This window comes from Ceratotherium simum, chromosome 6, assembly GCF_057802395.1.
Source record: "Ceratotherium simum simum isolate JZ-2026a chromosome 6, ASM5780239v1, whole genome shotgun sequence".
In the NCBI taxonomy this organism is placed as follows: Eukaryota; Metazoa; Chordata; class Mammalia; order Perissodactyla; family Rhinocerotidae; genus Ceratotherium; species Ceratotherium simum.
In genome coordinates, this window is record NC_141905.1 from 57,735,001 (window position 1) to 57,753,177 (window position 18,177).

General features: G+C 44.2%; 1 protein-coding gene across 2 annotated transcripts in view; it reads right to left on the bottom strand.

Annotated features, from left to right (window-relative positions):
• Positions 1-17,045, bottom strand: part of PIK3AP1 (phosphoinositide-3-kinase adaptor protein 1) — a 108,862-nt gene extending 91,817 nt beyond the window's left edge. The window contains exons 1-2 of one of the 2 annotated variants that reach the window (XM_004427894.3): positions 16,904-17,045; positions 9,375-9,791 (exon numbers count right to left, since the gene is read on the bottom strand). In XM_004427894.3, the coding sequence (XP_004427951.1) occupies positions 9,375-9,791; positions 16,904-16,916 (430 nt within the window). In that variant the 5' untranslated portion in view covers positions 16,917-17,045. Of the gene's footprint in view, positions 1-3,493; positions 3,584-9,374; positions 9,792-16,903 lie in introns of those variants that run through there. The other variant, XM_014785606.2, reaches the window with a different exon arrangement.
• Positions 17,046-18,177: the final 1,132 nt, after the last annotated feature.

Sequence of the window (18,177 nt, forward strand, 5' to 3'; positions counted from 1 at the left end):
GAGGGGAGATACACATATGCAGAATGCACAAATCCAAAAGAAAAAGTACCAAGGAATTCCCAAAACAAGCCAATTCTAGAAGTCTCCTCTGAACTCTACCCATTTCTTCATTTTAATGATCTCCTTCAAAAAGGACACACGCGGTATAATCTCTGCTACCAATAGACCCACACACTCTCCCACGGAGCAAACAATTCCAATTATTAACTAGCTTCTGTAGTGGCATACCTGATTCTTTTGTGGGACAGGCTGTTATATCTGGTACATTTCTAAGTATAAACATAGAAAAAAAGATGCACCTATAGACCCAGTCTTGCTTTGAATCAACATGTGGACACATCCTGACTATGTGACTACAAGACAAACCTGCTCCATGGAAATGGTTGACAATCCAAATGGCAGCAGTAGTGCAGGCCCCTAAGAAAGATGCTCACAGGAGGGATATCTTTTTCTCCATCTGAGACATTCAAAATGGGCCCAATAGTTAGGAAAATGCACAACAAACCATGGACGCACCCATCCATCCAGTCATCTACCATTTACTGGGTGCCCACCATATATAAAACATTGTCAATGAGGACTAGTATTTTCTTAAAAAACATAAACACAGTGAAAATAAAATAGTCTCCAAATGGTTTTCCCCCACAGAAAGGTCAATTTTATCACTGATTGATTTTGTTCATTTTTCTATATCTTGGAAAACCAACCAACCACTGTTGAAGTCTAAATTTTACCAAACCGGCTAAAGTAGGAAGTTTTCTGCCCTGAAGTCCATATGACAAGCCTACTGTGGTTTCCATAATTTCTTCAATGGGCAGATAAAGAGTCATTTATAGCATAAATCATCCCATTTCCTCAGCCATCTCAGATACACTCTCAGTCTTGTGAATGGCGATGGAAACGAAATTGAAAAGCTGTCAAAACATCCTGCAATAATAGCGAAATTGACAGACCCAGTCTGTCATACATATTTGCCCTCATTTCCCCTGCCCCCGTTATCTTCCTATGAACCCACATTCATAAATCTACATGCAGACCATAATAAACAATACATGTAAAATGTTAAATACATGCATTCTTTCATTCCTACACAGATAATGGCATAATGTTATGTTCTCCTAAGACTGACCTTGGGCTAATGTCCATAAATAGAAAGCTATTATTATGTCATTTAAGGTTCTGTGTAAAATTCTGTTGTGAAGGATAACTTGTTAGCTGAAATAATACATTATACCTTGATGGGATTTTGAAAAATATCAGATTGAGAACCAGCAGTGAAATGTAAGATATGTAAAATCACACATAGTTGGAATCATGGAATTTCATGACTGTAAAGGTGTGAGATGTCAACAGGCTCCTCTCAGCATTTTAAAGACAAGAATAGACCCAGGGTGGCCAAGTGACTTGCCCAAGGTGGCACACCAGTTAGTGTCCGAGTCTGTGAAATAGACACCCATAGTCTCTTACTTCTTGTCAGAAAGACTGTAGTAATCTAAGAAGACATCAGTTTGACAAGAGTCAAATTCCATTTGACAAGAGTAAAAATATGACTCAATGATAAGCAGCTGTTCTCTCTTTCCAGGCATTAGCCCACACTGAGTGAGTGACAGTGCAGACACTATAGCAATAAGGCCAACCAATACCACATTGCTTCCCCTTACCCAGGAGATCAATCTAATGAAGCCGAGAAAAAGGCCAAGGAGTTTGCACAAAGGAATTTAACCTGAAGCTCAACCTATTTGGATTAGCTGGGTGTAAGCCCAACACCTTTCTCTAGATCTATAAAATCCTCACGACTCCATCATTTTTCTTTTAAAATTCCTAACTGAAAGTAAAACATGAACACAGTAGAAAAATTAAAACGCTGGAGAAATGTCTAAAACAAGAAGTTCAAAATGTCCTCCATCCACCCAAAGGCAACCACTAGCAACAATCTCTTGTGTATCCTTTTATTTATATATATATATGTATATATACACACACACTAGCATATTAAAATTATATATATAATTTAAATTATAACAAAATACAGACCAGATTTCAAAGACTTAGTATGAAAAAAGGATGTAAAATATCTCAATAATAATGTTTATATTGATTATATGTTGAAATGAGAATATCTTATATATATTGGGTTAAGTAAAACATATTTTAAAATTTATTACCTGTTTCTTTTTACTTTGTTTTTTTTTTCCCTGCGGCTACTAGAAAACTTTAAATTTCACATGTGGCTCACATTATACATTTTTTGGATAGGGCTGGTCTGGAAGGTAGACACCATTACAGCATAACTATGTCTGTCTTTCCCTGCTCTATCCTGGCACCCAGCACAGGGCCTCACGAACAGTAAATGTCCAATAAATACACACCAGACGAAAGGCTGACTGTGGTACCTCGACAAGGCAATAACTAGGCCTTGGACTATAAGGCAGGAGGCCCTCGCCCTGACCCTAGCTTTAATGGAAAAGCAGCTATGTGACCTCGGGCAAGTCATTGAACCCACCTACGCCTTGTTTTCCTCATCTTTAAAATGGAGATAATAATCATGTCTGCCTTATAGGAAAAGTTCATGAATCAAACGAAATTTTTATAATAATTTTTATAAAAGGGCTTGGAAAGAGTAAAACAGATGTCAGGTCCCTCCTAAGTTCTTGGTATTCTCTTCTAGCAATAGTCCCAGGAGAAGCGAGATGCGAAGAATACCGAAAGAACAGGGTGAGAAACTAACCGATAAAATTCCTGTATCTGATATTTCCATTACAGTGCATGTTAGAAAATTTAGACAAAGACAGGTGCAAACTTGAGATTCTCACACTAGTGGAAACTTCAGCACTCATCATCCCCTTTCCACTGCATCTCACCAACCACAGTTGACAAAGGGACTTGCAGATACTTTCTTTGAGGGATCACAACTGGGAGGAGAAGGCTGTCTCTGGGTGGCTGACGAAGCAGCCGAGGTGGTCAATTTCACTACGCCATCCGGGGCTCACAGCTTTGTGGGAAATTCACAATCCTGGGGGACTCTGAGGCTTCAAGGGGAAAGTTCCATGGGCCCAAAAGTCTATCATGGGCATTAGTTCTTGCTAATTGTTTCAGGCACAGCAAGGAGTGTGGACCTATCTTATTCTACAAGGCAGTCAGGGTACCTGGCAAGGGAAATCTAAAGTCCTGAGACAGGCTGTAGATTTTTAGTGACACCGAGACAGATTTCACCATCCCAGCTGGGCATGTTCTTCCCTGAATCAAAGATTATTTCAAAAGGGAAGACTGTATGAAGAAAGCATCCTTCAGCAAGGGTCATTTAAGGAGGAGCCTCGAGAAGCTGACTGCAGAGTGGACAAACCCACAGTAGAGAAAGAGCAAACCCAATAATCCACAGCTACAAGGCAGGAGGATGGCAGAACAAAAATAGCCCATTTCAAGAGGCCCAAGATCAGATTCTCCCCTCAGTCTCTGCAAGGCAACACAGCAGCCCCAGAAGTCAACGACTTACCATCGGCGAGGCCACCACACCGAGGAGAGCGAGGACAGCACAGTGACTTCCCCTTTGCTGCAAGGGTCTAACTCTCCTCCCCGCTCTAAGGGCTGCTGGCTGTGACGTGGAAGTGAGTTGTGCCACGGCCAAGCTCTAAGCCCCTGGGACCACTGCCCCGTGACCTGCCTCAGAACAGCCCACAGGGCGTGAGCTGCTGCTGACTCCTTCAACTGGAAACCAAGGGCCAGGGCCCCGGGCTTGGAGCAGAGCCTCCAGAACATGGCTGCACAGCAGAAACAACTGCAGAGGCTTTCTGAAATTCATAGTCCTGGGACCAACCCCACAAGATTCTGATTCAGTAGGTCTGGGGTGGGGCCCAGGCACCTTCATTTTGAACAAAGTGCAGGGGCAATGCCAATGATCAGCCTGACTTGGGAACCTGTGGTCAGAGAACCAGAGAAGCTTCGTGGTCCCTGATCCTTTTTCTTCCACTAGTTTTTTCATCCCTCTTGTCTCCACGTAGAAGAGGAGGGTGGGCAAAGGAGACTTAGAGGAAAGCAAGGCAAAAAGTAGAGAGCATTCTAGAGTCTGAAGGCCCTAGGTTCCAAGGCGAACTGTTCCCAGTCCTCATGCAAGTCATTTAACCTCTCTGAACCTCAGTTTTCTCATCTCTGTGGAATGGCAATAAAACCATCTACCCACTCAGAGGTGTGGGGGGGAATAAACATGCATAAAGTGCCCAGTGCATTACACATGGTACTCGTTACAAAAGCATTCATCTTATTATTAGCTCTTTCTGTGAGGGGAAGGAAGGGTGCAGGGCGGTTCTTCAAATGAGTATCTTTGCAAGAGAAACTGCAATGTAAATAATTGACTTGATCAGCCATAAAGGAAAAGAGAAACATTAAATAAGCTGCAATAACAAAAAACTGCATTCAGGGGGGCCCCGGATTCAGGTTACAGGGGTAGGGTGGAGAGATGCACAGAGCAGGCCTGCAACGCTCCCTCTGGGAACTCTACAGGAATACGGCTGGGAGGAAATCAACCGAGATTCACAAAGACTTAGGCACAAAGCTGCATGAAGATTTATTGCAACATTATTTATAAAAAGAGAAAACTGGCAAAAACCTACAGGTATTTTTTTCTTCTTTTTTTTTAACCTTATGATGAACATATGTTACTTCATTTCAGAAAACAGTGTTCCTTTTCAAATTTAGGAAAAGATTGTGGAATCTATTTGATCAGCTGAAAGCATTTTTAAATGGTTGTTCTGCTTTTAAACTCTTGTTTAATACTCAGATTAGAAGATTCATATCAACAAAGAGAGGCCAGATGTGGGCACATCCTTCTAAATTTTTCCCACGGGAACAAAAGGCAAAATACATGATAATTTTGGGTACCAGCAGAACTTCTGAGGTGCAAAGGGCACGAGGAGGTCTAAGGGGAGGTGAAGAGAAAATATGCGCATAAGGCAGCAGACTAGATCTCTGGTGTAATACTTAATGATATTAGGAGAATCAGGTTTAGTCCTCCCCTTCTCCCTCAACACACACAAACACACACGCACGCACAAACACACACACACACATACACAATGATGGGAACTTTTGAAATAAAACTCAATACCACCCACCAAGTCCTTTCCCACACAGACTAACAGAATCTATTTTTGTATTCCAGTGAGATTTGCAGCAAAGAATAGAGCTCTAATAAAAAGAGGAAATAATTTCTGTGCTGTACCTGGGTTTTTCTCACTTCCTTATTTTAAAATAATCACCCAACAAATCTAACAAATTCAGAACAATAGCACTGTCTTCTACGTGCTGGGTATATATCACTGCAGACATTTGGAACCAAACTGAATCAGTTAAAAGGTTCTGGGTGATTTGCCATCTTCTTAGAAAACTTATAATGATAGATTACAGCACAGAGGGCTGGGAAAGACCTTCCAAATCATCTGGGCCAACCCCATCATTTTACAGATGAAGATCTTGGGAAATAAACTGGCTGTTCCAACACACTGAAGACTCTAATTAAAACATCTGCTTGATTTTAAGGTGGCTGACAAATTTAGAGAGAGGAGGTGGGAAATAAAATAAAACCTCCAAAACATTTTTTAGTGGAATAGTAATTATGATCAATGGGCCTATTAAATGAAGAAGCAATAAGCATTGTGATCGAACTACACCCTCACTCCAATGTCAGGACCACTTACTTCTGGAAAACTGAGAGATTAAAAGTTGCCCAAGCTAATACATTGAATCGACGAGTAGGACACAGGAAGAGAACTAGGGACCTCTACCCTGGAGTCTGTTGGCCTAAGCACCAAACACTGGCCTAATTTTATACCTAAACTGATGGGTGTCCAGGAGTCCCTCTGATGTGATGGTGTCTGCATTTCCAGAAAAGTAGAGATTTGAGAAAATGGTCCATGCACGACAGAGGTACATAACCATTGACCTGACAAAGGAAGGGTGGCTTAGATTCTTGCTCGCTTCTCAGTGGACCCCTGACAAGCAGCATCAGCATCACCTAATTGCTTGTTAGAAATGCAGAATCTTGGGCCCCATCTAGACCTTCTGAGTCAGAATACGCATACTGACAAGATCCCCAGGGCCTCCTGCACACAGTCAAGTTTGAGAAGCACTTGTTCAGATAACGCAGCAGTAAAAGAGAGTATACTGACTCCTGTAACCACATTTAATCTAAGTTTCTGGAATATTTACCTCCATTTACCAGCTCTTCTAAAGCTTTTGATCTTTAAACCTTATTTTAAATTTTGAATGGTCTAATATTTATCCTAAATTTTAAATGATCTCAGTGAATATCTTATCAAGCAGTCATGTTTTTTCAAAAGGTACCTCAAAATTAAGAAAATATATATATATAAATATGCTGGGAGTTTTACTATTTTCAAAGGTTACATAGATTATGACTTGAGGTCTTTTTTCTTGCCGTTTTCTGCTGGGGTCATAGTAGGAACATGACCAATATTTCTTCAGTTGGGAGTTAGAAAGCCCAGGGAGACGTGGTGAAGTAGGAAGACTGAATTCAGAATAGAAAGGTGTTCCTGGTTAGAAAGTGGAACTTCACGTAAGGAAATTTTATGATCAAAAGGCTGTGAAGGTCACGTGGTCCAACCATGGTTCCAAAGCTGAATCCCTTTATAGCACACCTGCAGTCTCCACTTACACACTCCCAGTGATGTGGAACTCACCACCTCCAAAGGCCACCCATTCCATCTTTGCATGCTCTAACTGTTAGAAAGTTTACCTGAAATTTGTCTCCCTGTAGCTTTGAAGAGTCCTACAATCAGTAACCCCGTGATTATTGTCCCTACCATTAGTTCATCCCCATTATCAATTTCCCATTACATTTCCCACTGCGATTCTTTTTTTAAACATAGAAAGTCAAAGAAACAAGTTTCATGTACTTATTTCTCATGGGACTGGGGCAGCTTGTATAGTGGGATGCATGAAAATTTTATTTTTTGTTTTTACTTTGAGGTACTTTAGGAAAACCTCATGTGTACAAGAGAAGTATTAAACTATCGCAAGTTACAGAGAATGTAACTAAGGACATCATTATACCAGAAACCTAGTGTAGAGATAGTACTGTCCTCAAACACTGTTTTAGCCCTAAGCTTCCTGGGAGTCAAAGCAGGTATGAAATAGGGCAAGAAGGCGGTGCTTCAAAAATGTTTGAGACTCTCTGGCCTCAAGGAGTCATAGATTATTAGCCCTGGAAAATGTCTTAGATCAAGTCTAATTCCGCCTCTTACAGAGAAGGAAACTGAAACCCAAAGAGGCTAAGCAACTTGCCCAATGTTGGGCATCTAGTTAGCAGCAGAGCCAGGCGACGGAGTGTCCCTCCCCTGTTTTTGCTACACTGTCAGACTTCAAGTCTTGAGTTTGTTAGGAAAGCTTATCCATTACAAAAATCAGAGATATAGCACCACACTACTGGGCTAACCAAGGGCAATGGCTATGGACACCCCAAAAGCAAACCCAAGCCATCCTGGCACACACAGAGACCTCAAATCCCAAAATTCACAAGTCGAATACCAGATAAGAAAGCTATATTGGAGCCATAAGCCATCCTTCCTCCTCGTCCCCTTCCTATAATTCCATTTGTCCCTACATAGCTATTGATTGTGAACTGCAGAGATTTTCCATTAAGCAGCTTATTTTAATCTCCCATTAAAATAATCTCTTTCTGATGAGAGGTTATTTGCTCTCAGAACAGAACACCACTGTGAAACACTTCACTCTTTCTGCAACCTTGAAGCTAAAGGCTTTACTCTTAGTAAAAAGTAAAATACTACAGGCGATCAATTTATCTAGGCATCTAAACATTGGATGTGTCCAAACGATATGAAAAGAATCCTTTTCACCATCTATTTTTAAAAATAACTCCACTGTAATATTTTAAAGAACAGTCTGTTAGAGCAAACAGAATGAAGTGCCAGTACAGCGACAATACACCCACGGAGCTCTGAATGATTGACTGGTGGGTCACAAGATCATAATGGACCGATGCCATGACAAGTTCATCCACAGAAACAACCAGTTGTGTGTCAGTTCTTTGTAAGTTTAGGCAGATCACAACTCCCTCAAAGCAACAAAGTGCAATCATGCAAGTGTGAATTATTTGCTTTTTCTGTCATGTAAAGCTAAGCAAACCCTGGAAAAATTCTAATCCAGGTCCCAGGCATTTCAGGTGAGATCTTTCATGCTAATAACAATCATTTATATTACAAACTGAGCTGGGATCGCACTAGGTGAAGAGATCTGGTCATATTTATTGGTTTAGAGCAGGCTATTCTATCCACACTAGGTTCAGACTATACTATACCCACACTAGGTTTCTGGTGTAAGTATATCCTTAGTTACATTCTCTATAACTTGCAATAGTTTATTTTTTAATACCCCTCTTGTACACATGAGGTTTTCCTAAGGCACCCCAAAATAAAAGCATCTAGGAAGCTATATTTAAGATCACTAAGAATCAGTGAACTCTTTATTCAGTTAATCAAATGGGACAGGGGTGGATGAGCCAAATTAATACCCACGTCACACCAGGGATAACTGAGCATAGTCAAATTGGTCCATAATTTTCCAGGCTTCTTTGCTAGTGTCAGGTGCATATGATCTCAAATGGCAAGAGAATAGAAGATAAACACATAGCCTGCTCAGAGCCCACAGGGAGGCAAAAATAGAAAACAAAAAGAGGAAGAAAAGCCGTGACATGCATCCATCCCAGAGCACGTCTTCCGTTACTGTTAATCAGAATGTATGTCACATTTCCTGGGGCCACTGAAGTCATTAGCGCCAGCTGAGAGGATCAGAATTTTCCCACTTTAAAAGGAGAAACAGGGCAAAAGACAGAAGCTATGCTGGCGGGAAATAGAGAAGAGGGGTGTTTTCCTATAAACATGTTAGCCAAAAGTGACACCTTTTCAACAAAAAACTTGAGGTCACATGATGATAAAATGGAAGTGGTTTGCAAGCACAAAAGTTGGCAGTGATGTTCCTCACACCCCCAACAAACTAAGTCTCAGCTTCTCACCCCTACTGCCCTCTAGGCTGGAACCTGTGTCCTGTGTCTTCCAAGGTGTAGAAAATTCTGGAAAGAAGGCTCTTGTCCTGGCACAGAACCCAAAGGAAAGTGTTGTCTTCCTCTCCTGCGGTCCAAGAGACCTACCCTATCCCTATCCCATCCCAGGAATAGGCTCTAAACCAATAAACATGACAGAAGCTCTTAGCATAGTGAGGTCCAGGTTCATTTTGTAATATAAATGACTAGTGTTAACATGACAATGTCGCACCTGAAATGCCTGGGGCCTGTATTAGTCACTTTCCTAGGGCTTGCTTATCTCTACTTCAGAAGAGACTCTTACCTTCAGAAATGGCCTTCCTCACAGCTGCCACGTAAGTCTCAGGTTCGTCGTCACAGGTGAGCTCCTGCCAGTGCGCCCAATCTGGAAAGAAGTCCAGGAACTCCTCACCGTCCTGCACCCCGCAGAGCAGCCGCACCATGCGGTGTGGAGGATGGAAGGCTCTCTGCAGCAGGGGCAGCAGGGCTGGCTGGCAGAAGTGCTGCACCAGCTCCGCAGACAGCAGCACCACGACGCAGCGCGAGCTGAGAAAGAAGCTCAGGTCCTCAGCCGAGAAGGAGGCCTGGGGGCCCAGCCTGTAAGTCAGCGTCTTCTGGCTACGGACCTGCCGACTGGACAGGAAAAGGTCCTGGAGGTACCGACACCATTCCTCAGCATCTGGGCTGTAGACGATGAGGATGTCACATCCTCCGAGCACCCCTGAGCAAGAACAAGGCATGGAAGCATGTTAACATGCCTGCCCCTTCTAGGGCAACCCATGAGCTACAAGATACACCATCTAGACGAGGAGCCTGGCACTCACACTCTTTCAGGGTCTGCCTCCAGCAAACCTGTCTAATGTCTTTCTCCACCCACAGTCTGTGTTACAACCACACCAGACTCTCTGTCTTTGCCCAAACATACCGTGCAGTTTCAGATCTTTGCATAAGCTATTGCCTCTGTTGGCATACTCTTCCCCCCACAGCTGACGCAGTATAGGATGATGATGCTGCTGCTGATGATGATAATAACAGCAACAGCAAGCACTTCTATAGAGCTTACTATGTTCCAGATGCTCTTCCAAGCACATTGCCTAGTAAACTCATTTAATCATCACAGCAACCTTCTAATGTAGGTACTACTATGAGCCCCTTTTTAAAGATGAGAAAACTGAGGTGTGGCAGTTTAAGTAACTTACCCAAGATCACAGTGCAGAGGCAGAATTTGAACTCAGACAGTTTGGCCCCAGAACCTGGCTCTTTCCCAAATACAGTAGTTACAAGCATAGGGCTGGAATCAGGCAGCCAGAGTTAGCATCTTGGCTCTGCAAAGTGTTAGCTGTGTAACCTTGGGCAAGTTACTTGAATATTCTCTTAAATCTCAGTTTACTCACCTGCAAATGGAAATATAATGGCAATATTTATCAGTGTTTTGTGAGAATTTAATTAGATATTTCATGTAAAGTGAGAAGCATTGTGCTTGGCATATAATAAACCTTCAATAATTAATAATTAGTAGCTGGTATCATTATCCTCACACTAACATAAACAATGCATTAATGTAAAGGGTGACTGTGGTTAAATTAATGCTTTGACCACAATACCATTTGCACGGTGTGCCTACCACAGCTGGTCTGTGACAAAGGCTTTCTTCTCCCTCTAATAAAGCACAAATGCCAGAAACAGTCAAAAGCCTCAGAGAAGCATTGAGTTAAAAAGGGCTTTTGGGGACCACTTGGCCCAAACTCCTCATTTACAGATAAAACAAACACTTCACCTGGGAAGATGGAGGAACTCAGCAAATTTACACTCAGCAAATTAGTCTCGGAGCCAGGACTGAAACTCAGGTTGTCCCCCGGTTCCCAGTCCAGTCCTCTTGCCAGTCCACCTGCTGCCTCCCATCAGGAAGTCTGTCAAGAATCTTACGAGTAATAAATCTTATCTTCCCATTATCAAAGTTCAAAGAAGCTGGGCTCTTAACATAACTGCCATGGGTCCTCCTCTCTCCACTAATGCAACGAACTGTCCTGAGAGATCTGAGGGGTGAGTGCAGAGGAGTATCCACGCGTCAGTAGAACGCAACAGGGATCCTTCCTCCCACACAGAAAAGGAAGCTGCTCAAATTTTATGAAGCTTAGGAATCATCTAAATTGTGGGTTGTCACAATCAAACGCCATCCCTGGACCACATTCCACTGAGTGGTTCCGGCAAAAAGATCAGAGGCAGGACTGGGGCAAGAGCTGAGGCTCTAAGCTCTGAACATACCATGGAAGGAATCCCCTCTCTTGCCCCATCCACCACCATATTCAAAGTAAAAGAATGACACATAAAATGTGAACCCAACACAGTTCCGATCTCCCCCTGGATGACAGTACCAAATCTTTTAAAATAGCAAATAAAAAAGTTTGGAGTTTCTGTCTTTTTGGAGCCCCTGCTTTCCTGGAACCCTACTCCAGTGCTAACACAAAACCCAATAGGCCCTGAGCAGGAACAAGTTGATCAGCCTGAGAGTACTTTTGAAGCGAAAGTGTGCGAATTTTAAAAGAAGTCAGTATTAGAAGGCAATATGGGACTGGAGAAAAATAGTCAGCAATTCTGACAACGCCATGGGCATTTATGGCTCTACAGAGAACTCAATCCTGAGCGTGGTCTGTTTCCTCAATTGTGAATAAAACAATCCTTTTTAGGAATGCTTACTCTTGCCCCAAAGTTTAAACAGATTAAGGATAAAATTTTAATGTGCCAATGTTGCAGCCTTCCATAAAATAAAATCTTTTCTGATTGGATCTTTTTTGTTTTCTGTGTAGACTATTTCTCTGTACCTCAATGGAGAAATAATTTCAGGACTATAGAAGGAATAAAATTGGCGAAGCTAGATAACTATAGAGCTTACATTGAGAAAAGCAGAGTTAAGGCATCAGAATATATTTACCTTCTTTCTGCCCCTCCTTCCTATGTGGCTGGTTTATCCTAAGAGGCAAATGTTTCTCTAATGTGAAGTATTGCCTATGAATGTGCATGAGTGTGGTCCATCAGGTAGGCAATGTACAAGACTTTACATTTCATTTTGATATTAAAGATGCAATGTTACTGATGCTATGCTTGCAATTCAATTAAGTGCAAAAGTAAGAAGCAATAGCCACCACTTCCACCCACACACAGACAAATAAACTAGGAAATACCGGGTCAACAATTTGTATAAGTGGGTTAGAAGGAGAATAAGATCTCAGAAAGGGCTGGCTGTGGTCCCATACACTAGCGATGAAGAAGCCATCAGAAGATGATTTTCTAGAGCTTAAGAAGTACCCTTAAGAAGGCAAGTTGGATCTTGGAGCATTGACTGGCTTAGCAGGAAAGCAACTTTACAGTGCCCTGACCATGTGGCCATGAGCGATTTCTGTCACTTTTATGAGAAGACAGTGACCCAAAAGCAAAATAACATTTTTCAAATGACAAGTTCTGGGGCCACTGAGGGAGTGGGTATTCATTTCATCCTGGACCCTGCCTCACCACTTCCTGCTCCTCCTTCCTGCTCCTTCCTGCTCCTCAGCACATTGCAATACCTGCTGTTCATTCAAGACCTCTAGTCATCAAGGAAAGTTTAAATGTTAATAACAGGGGGAACTGGGTGTGGAGTATATGAGAACTTTCTGTACTATCTTTGCAGTTTTTCTATAAATCTAAAACTTCTAAAATAAAAGTTTAAAAATACAATTTAAATAAAAAGCACTTAAGGGGTTAGCCTCTTCTATATGGAAAACATATTTAAAACGTCTCATTCTTGTGGTTCTAGTGTTAAATTTGATCCCCCTTTGAGCAAAAGTACTTGAGAAGGAAGTGGTTATTGCCTCAGACTAGTTAATATCACAACCTACTTGGTCACCAACTTGTGGTGTGACTTCAGACCAATATACTAAATCTAAGCAAATTCTGCCTCAATGTAAATGAAGACAACGAAATCTATCACCTTCCTGAATTTCACTCTGCTGCTGAAACTGAAAGCTGGGGAAGTTGTAAAAAAGTCCAAAGTGGAAGTTGAAGTCTCTCCATAACGTGCTGGTAACAACACAGGACTAAACGCTTTGACAGCAACTCTCTCTGGTATGGGGGTGGGGGGGCGGGGGAGACACCCCTTTCTTCAAGGATAATTCCCTTCTTTTAACCATAAGGCATTTCTTCACATGGGCCAAATCAATTCTCTCATTTTTGTTTGTTTGTTTATTCAGAGAAATGAATACATGAACCAACAAGGAGTCCATAAATCCTAGACAGAAATGAGGAAGGGTCTTTGTCCTTGTGGAGCTTAAAGAACAGGTCTGGCTACAGAAGGAGAAAGGAATGGATAACAGTAGAGGTGGGGCTGGCTGGTGGCAACGGCGAGTGATGGTGGTGGTAAGAAACACGGTGACTGAAAGAGAGGTTCCTTTGAAAGATTCAGAATCCACCTGAGAAGAACAGAGAGGAAGTGACAGGCAGCTTTTCAAACTAATCAGTCCAGACCATTTCTTCAGTCTGTAGGTAACTCTGGCACCCCGTTCATCTGTCCTAGAGCCCCATGTTTGCAACTAGCGCCACAATGAAAAGGGATGTGAGATAGGAAAGGTGACCAGGCGAGGGAGAGATCTCGAAACAATTCACCTGAGGAGCTTCCAGAGGCTAGATGGTTTCAAGTTTAGAGACTTGGCAGGAGTCTTGAGGGACTTCTAGGATCAGATGGAAGTTAAGATCACAGAAAATTAAAGGTCCCTTCAAGTCCTATTGTCCTGTAAGTCCAGGGATGGTAGAAGGATCTGGAGATGAGAAAAGGCTTGGAGAGAGGGGGCAGGAAAAGGTTTAAGAGCTTTCTTCAAATATCTGGAGGCTGACACATGGAGGAAAGGATTCAAGTCTTCACTCAACCAGACTTGGCCACTTGGGAAAGTCACTTATGGCCTCTCTCTCCTTTCTCTCATGTGTAAATACAGAGACGCCATCAAGAACCTAGGGAATATTCCAGGTTAGGCTGATTCCATTTCATTTATCTTGCTTCCCAAGTTCTTTCAAGGACAGAGAGCCAAGATTCTGTTTGATTTCAACAAACAAATAAGCCTTTCAAAAAATAAAAGACTAACATTTACCCTTCAGTGGAAGGGAATTTAAGGAGACCACATAATTTGGCCATAAAAAGTAATAAAGTACTAATGCATGCTACAACTTGGATGAACCTTGAAAACATTACGCTACATAAAAGAAGCCAGTCACAAAAGACCACATACTATATGATCCCATTAATATGAAAGTCCAGAGTAGGGAAATATACAGAGACAGGAAGTAGAACTCAGGGCTGGGGAGGAGTAGGGAAGAAGCGGGTAATAGCTAAAGCATAGGGAGTTTCTTTCTGATGTGATGAAAATATTCTAAAATTGACTGTGGTGATGGTTGCCCATATCTGTGAAGATACTAAAAACCACTGAATCGTACACTTAAAATAGGCGAATTGTATGGTATATGAATTATATCTCAATAAAGTTGTTTAAAAGAAGCAAAAGGAAGAGAAGGAGGAAGAGGAGGAGGAGGAGGGGGAATAGGGGAGGAAGAGGAGAAGAAGACCACATGGAAGAGTGGCCTGGATGACTCCAGAGCCTACAGCATCTTGGTAAGAGGTGCTCTCACCACTCTCACTCTCGCCACTGTGACCTGCCACCATGGGTCCTTGTACCTCCAGACCCTAGGGAGCCCCAGGGACACCAGAGGCCCAACTCCCACTTGCAGCACCTGGAGTGGTGTGTCACCACAGAGGATGCTGATGGCAAGAGGGTTTGACAGCTCTAACCATACACACGTCTGCAGAAGCCACTACAAAGCCATGAACAGCCCCAGGTTTGGCCACTGGGCTTGAGTCCCCATCTGAATGGGAGCATACACTTCTAGCCCCTTCAGCCACACCCACTGGAGCGAGGCACACAGGACACTGGATAAGGGTAGTTTTCTCTGCCTCCTCTGCCCAAAGGCCCTCCCAGTTTGCTGTCTCCTGGACTCAACAGCTCAGAGAGTATTTCCAGCCATAGAAGAAGGTGGGAGCTTCACTGGTTCCTTTTCTGACCTCATCTCCTACTTCTCCCCAAGCACCCCACCTACTCAGGCCACCTGCTGCTTGTTCCCTAAATACACCACGTACACTCATTTACTGTTCCTCTGCCTGGAGCACTGTTCCTCCACATAACTCCTCTTTAGGCCTTTGCTCAAATGTCCCTTTCTCCATGAGCCCTAACCTGGCTACCTCATTTAAATTTATAACCCCAAACCCCTTTACTCCTCTCTATTGTTTTTCCACTGCACTTATCATATCATGTACTCTCCTTATTAAATGCCTTCCCCCTCTACTCCATAAGCTCCATGGGGACACGGCTTATGTCTGTTTTGTTTACTGAATATACACCCAGCGCCTAGAACAGTGCCTGTAAACAGTAGGCATACAATAAGTATTTGTTGAATGAATGAATTCCCTCTAGATAACTGCTTCAGCTTTCAAATGTAATGTGTGGACTATGAACCTATTACCAGGGGTTCTTTATGTACAATATAGCTTCTTCTAACTTCCAGAGCCCAACTAGAGAACCACGAGGCTAATGTTAGCTACTTTCCCACTCCCTTTAAATAATGAGCCTGTATCACCAAATTTAATGGGACTGTCACCATTGGGCTTCTCTACCCACATCCACTGGAAGGCTAGACCTCAGGGGATCAGGGGAGAGCTGGCTCTTCATTCTAGCATCTGCCCATATCCTCCAAGAATGGTACCTTCTCCTGGCTGACTAGATTTTATTTTTCAAGAGGCTTTTACATCCTGTTTTCACATGTTATCTCCGTTAAAACACCATAAGATGGGCTTGGAAAATACAGGGACGCCCAACGGCAAACATGGTATCTCTAGTCTTCTCATCTACTAATTCCCTGCTCACTTATCACTTTCCTTCATAAGACTATAAATTCCTTGAGAGCAGAGACTAGGTGTGTCCTGGTCACCACTGAGAACACATTTAGGTGCACAATATCCACAAAAGTGCATAGTAAGTGCTCATTAGTTGTCTCTGTTATCATTTTTACTGGTTTGTCCTGGATCTCAGCAAGTGAGTGACCTGCCAAGTGTATACACTCATGAACCAGAAGGGAGCCCCAAACTAATCAAAAGACTCTTGGCGCCTTTTGATGGGTAGATTACCCAGTGGCCTCCTGCTCTCCCCAGTCGCCAAAGTTCTGCAAAGGACATAAGAAAAGTTAAGCTAAAGGAATGGTGTTCCTAGATTCCTATCAAAATTCTAGACGAAAAACAAAGCCTAGGAAGGGTAGAGGAAGCAGGCTTGGGAAGGTGGCCAGGGCCGCCTCCGACCTCCCATTGCCCACCTAGGACTATCTGAGCGCCCCCTATTGGTCCGATGTGGCCCTAAGAGAAGCGTTTCCCGTCATAGACAAGTGGGCTCTCAGCCTTCTTTCAGCTCTTCTGTACGTTCACAGAGTTGGCAGAACAGGGAAAACGACCCTCAGATGCTCCGAGAGCAGTGATGGAGGGAGAAAAGGAGACTTAGAAGACAGAGGACCAGGGAGGGTCAGGCAGGGGCTGAAGAGAATCGCCCAACAGGCTGGGAAGGGGAACGTGGGAAAGTTGGGGTGGAAGTTTGCGACAAGGAAGAGAGAAAAGAACAGAAAGAACACAGATCCCGCACCCATGAAGCAGACAGGATTAGGAGAGAGACGGAGCTCGAGGGCTGCAGTGAGTGAGAGAGCGCGGGGAGGGCGGAAGGGGCGCGCCAGCGGGGCGGCTCGGGAGAGGAGCCTGGCGCCTTGAATACCCACCTGAGGCTGCCATGCCGCGGGGCGCAGCCCACGGGCCCGGCTCGCTGCGTGCGCGGTACCCGGGGCCAGAAGCCGGCCCGGCGGCGTCCCTGGGCGCGGGGCGTGGGGGAGCGCCCGGCTCCGCGTAGCACCAGCCGCCGCTCTGGCGCTTCCTCCCGACCGGCGGCGAGGACTCGCCGCGAGGGCGTGTCCACAGGGCCCGCCCCGCCTGCGGGGCTCGGCCCGCGGCACCTGCACCCGCGGCCGTTGGGGAGGGGAAGTGAGAACCCCCCCGGGCCCGGCCGCTGACCCGCTCCCAGCACGGCCCCCGCTCCCGCACCGCGCGGGGTTGGCTTCGTGCCACGTGCGCCCCACTCCCGGTGAAACCAGCCTGAATGGCCACCAAAGGGCAGCGCGAGGTGGAGGGGTTGTTGAGAGGGAGGGAGAGAAAAGGATGAGTAGCCCTGCCTCTGTGTCCTGCAGCGGGGGTTGTAGATGAGCACAGCTGGCCAAGCCATCTCCCCATCCCCTGGGGCTTTCTCCCAGAGCCGCTGCTCCAGCAGGAAAGGGGAGGGGGCAGGAAGGGGAAGAGGCGCCTTCCCTGGCACCTGGCCCTGGGTGCTTGGCGAGTCCCTTGATTACCCTCCAGTGACCTTTTTATGTAATTCCTTGGACCTGGTCTCTTCGTGGCACACGAGCATTCACGATAGTCTGTGATAAATGCATGATATAGTTATCATTGCCTTTTATGCCTTTGAGGTAGCACCTGTCACCGTCTTCATGTTAAAGCGGAAGAAACAAGCCAAACACCTTGCTCAGACTCCATAGGGAGTAAGTGCTCCCGCAGGTTCCAGACCAGGCCTGTCTGAGTCTAGAGCCAGAGCTCTCCCTTAGCCCTTGCACTCACCTGGCTTTTCCTCCTCCTCCCTTTGCTGCTCCTGGAATCGATCCAGTCGCACTGTGCCCTTGGAGTCCTCAGCAGCGCTAGGTCCAAAGGATGGATCTAGAGAGCAGAGATGAGGGAAAGATGGGGTTCAAGGATAGGTGGAAATAAATGAAATGGCTTCAAGAATGGAAATATCAGGGTTGAGGCCAAGACTTAGTTTTCTACTGCTACCATAACAAATTACCACAAACTTAGTGGCTTAAAATAACACAATTTATTATCTTACTGTTCTGTATTTCAGAAGTCCAACAGGAGTTGCACTGGGCTAAAATCAAGGTGTCAGCAGGGTCCGGTTCCTTTCTGGAGGCTCTAGAAGAGAATCCATTTCCTTGCTTTTTCCAACTTCTAG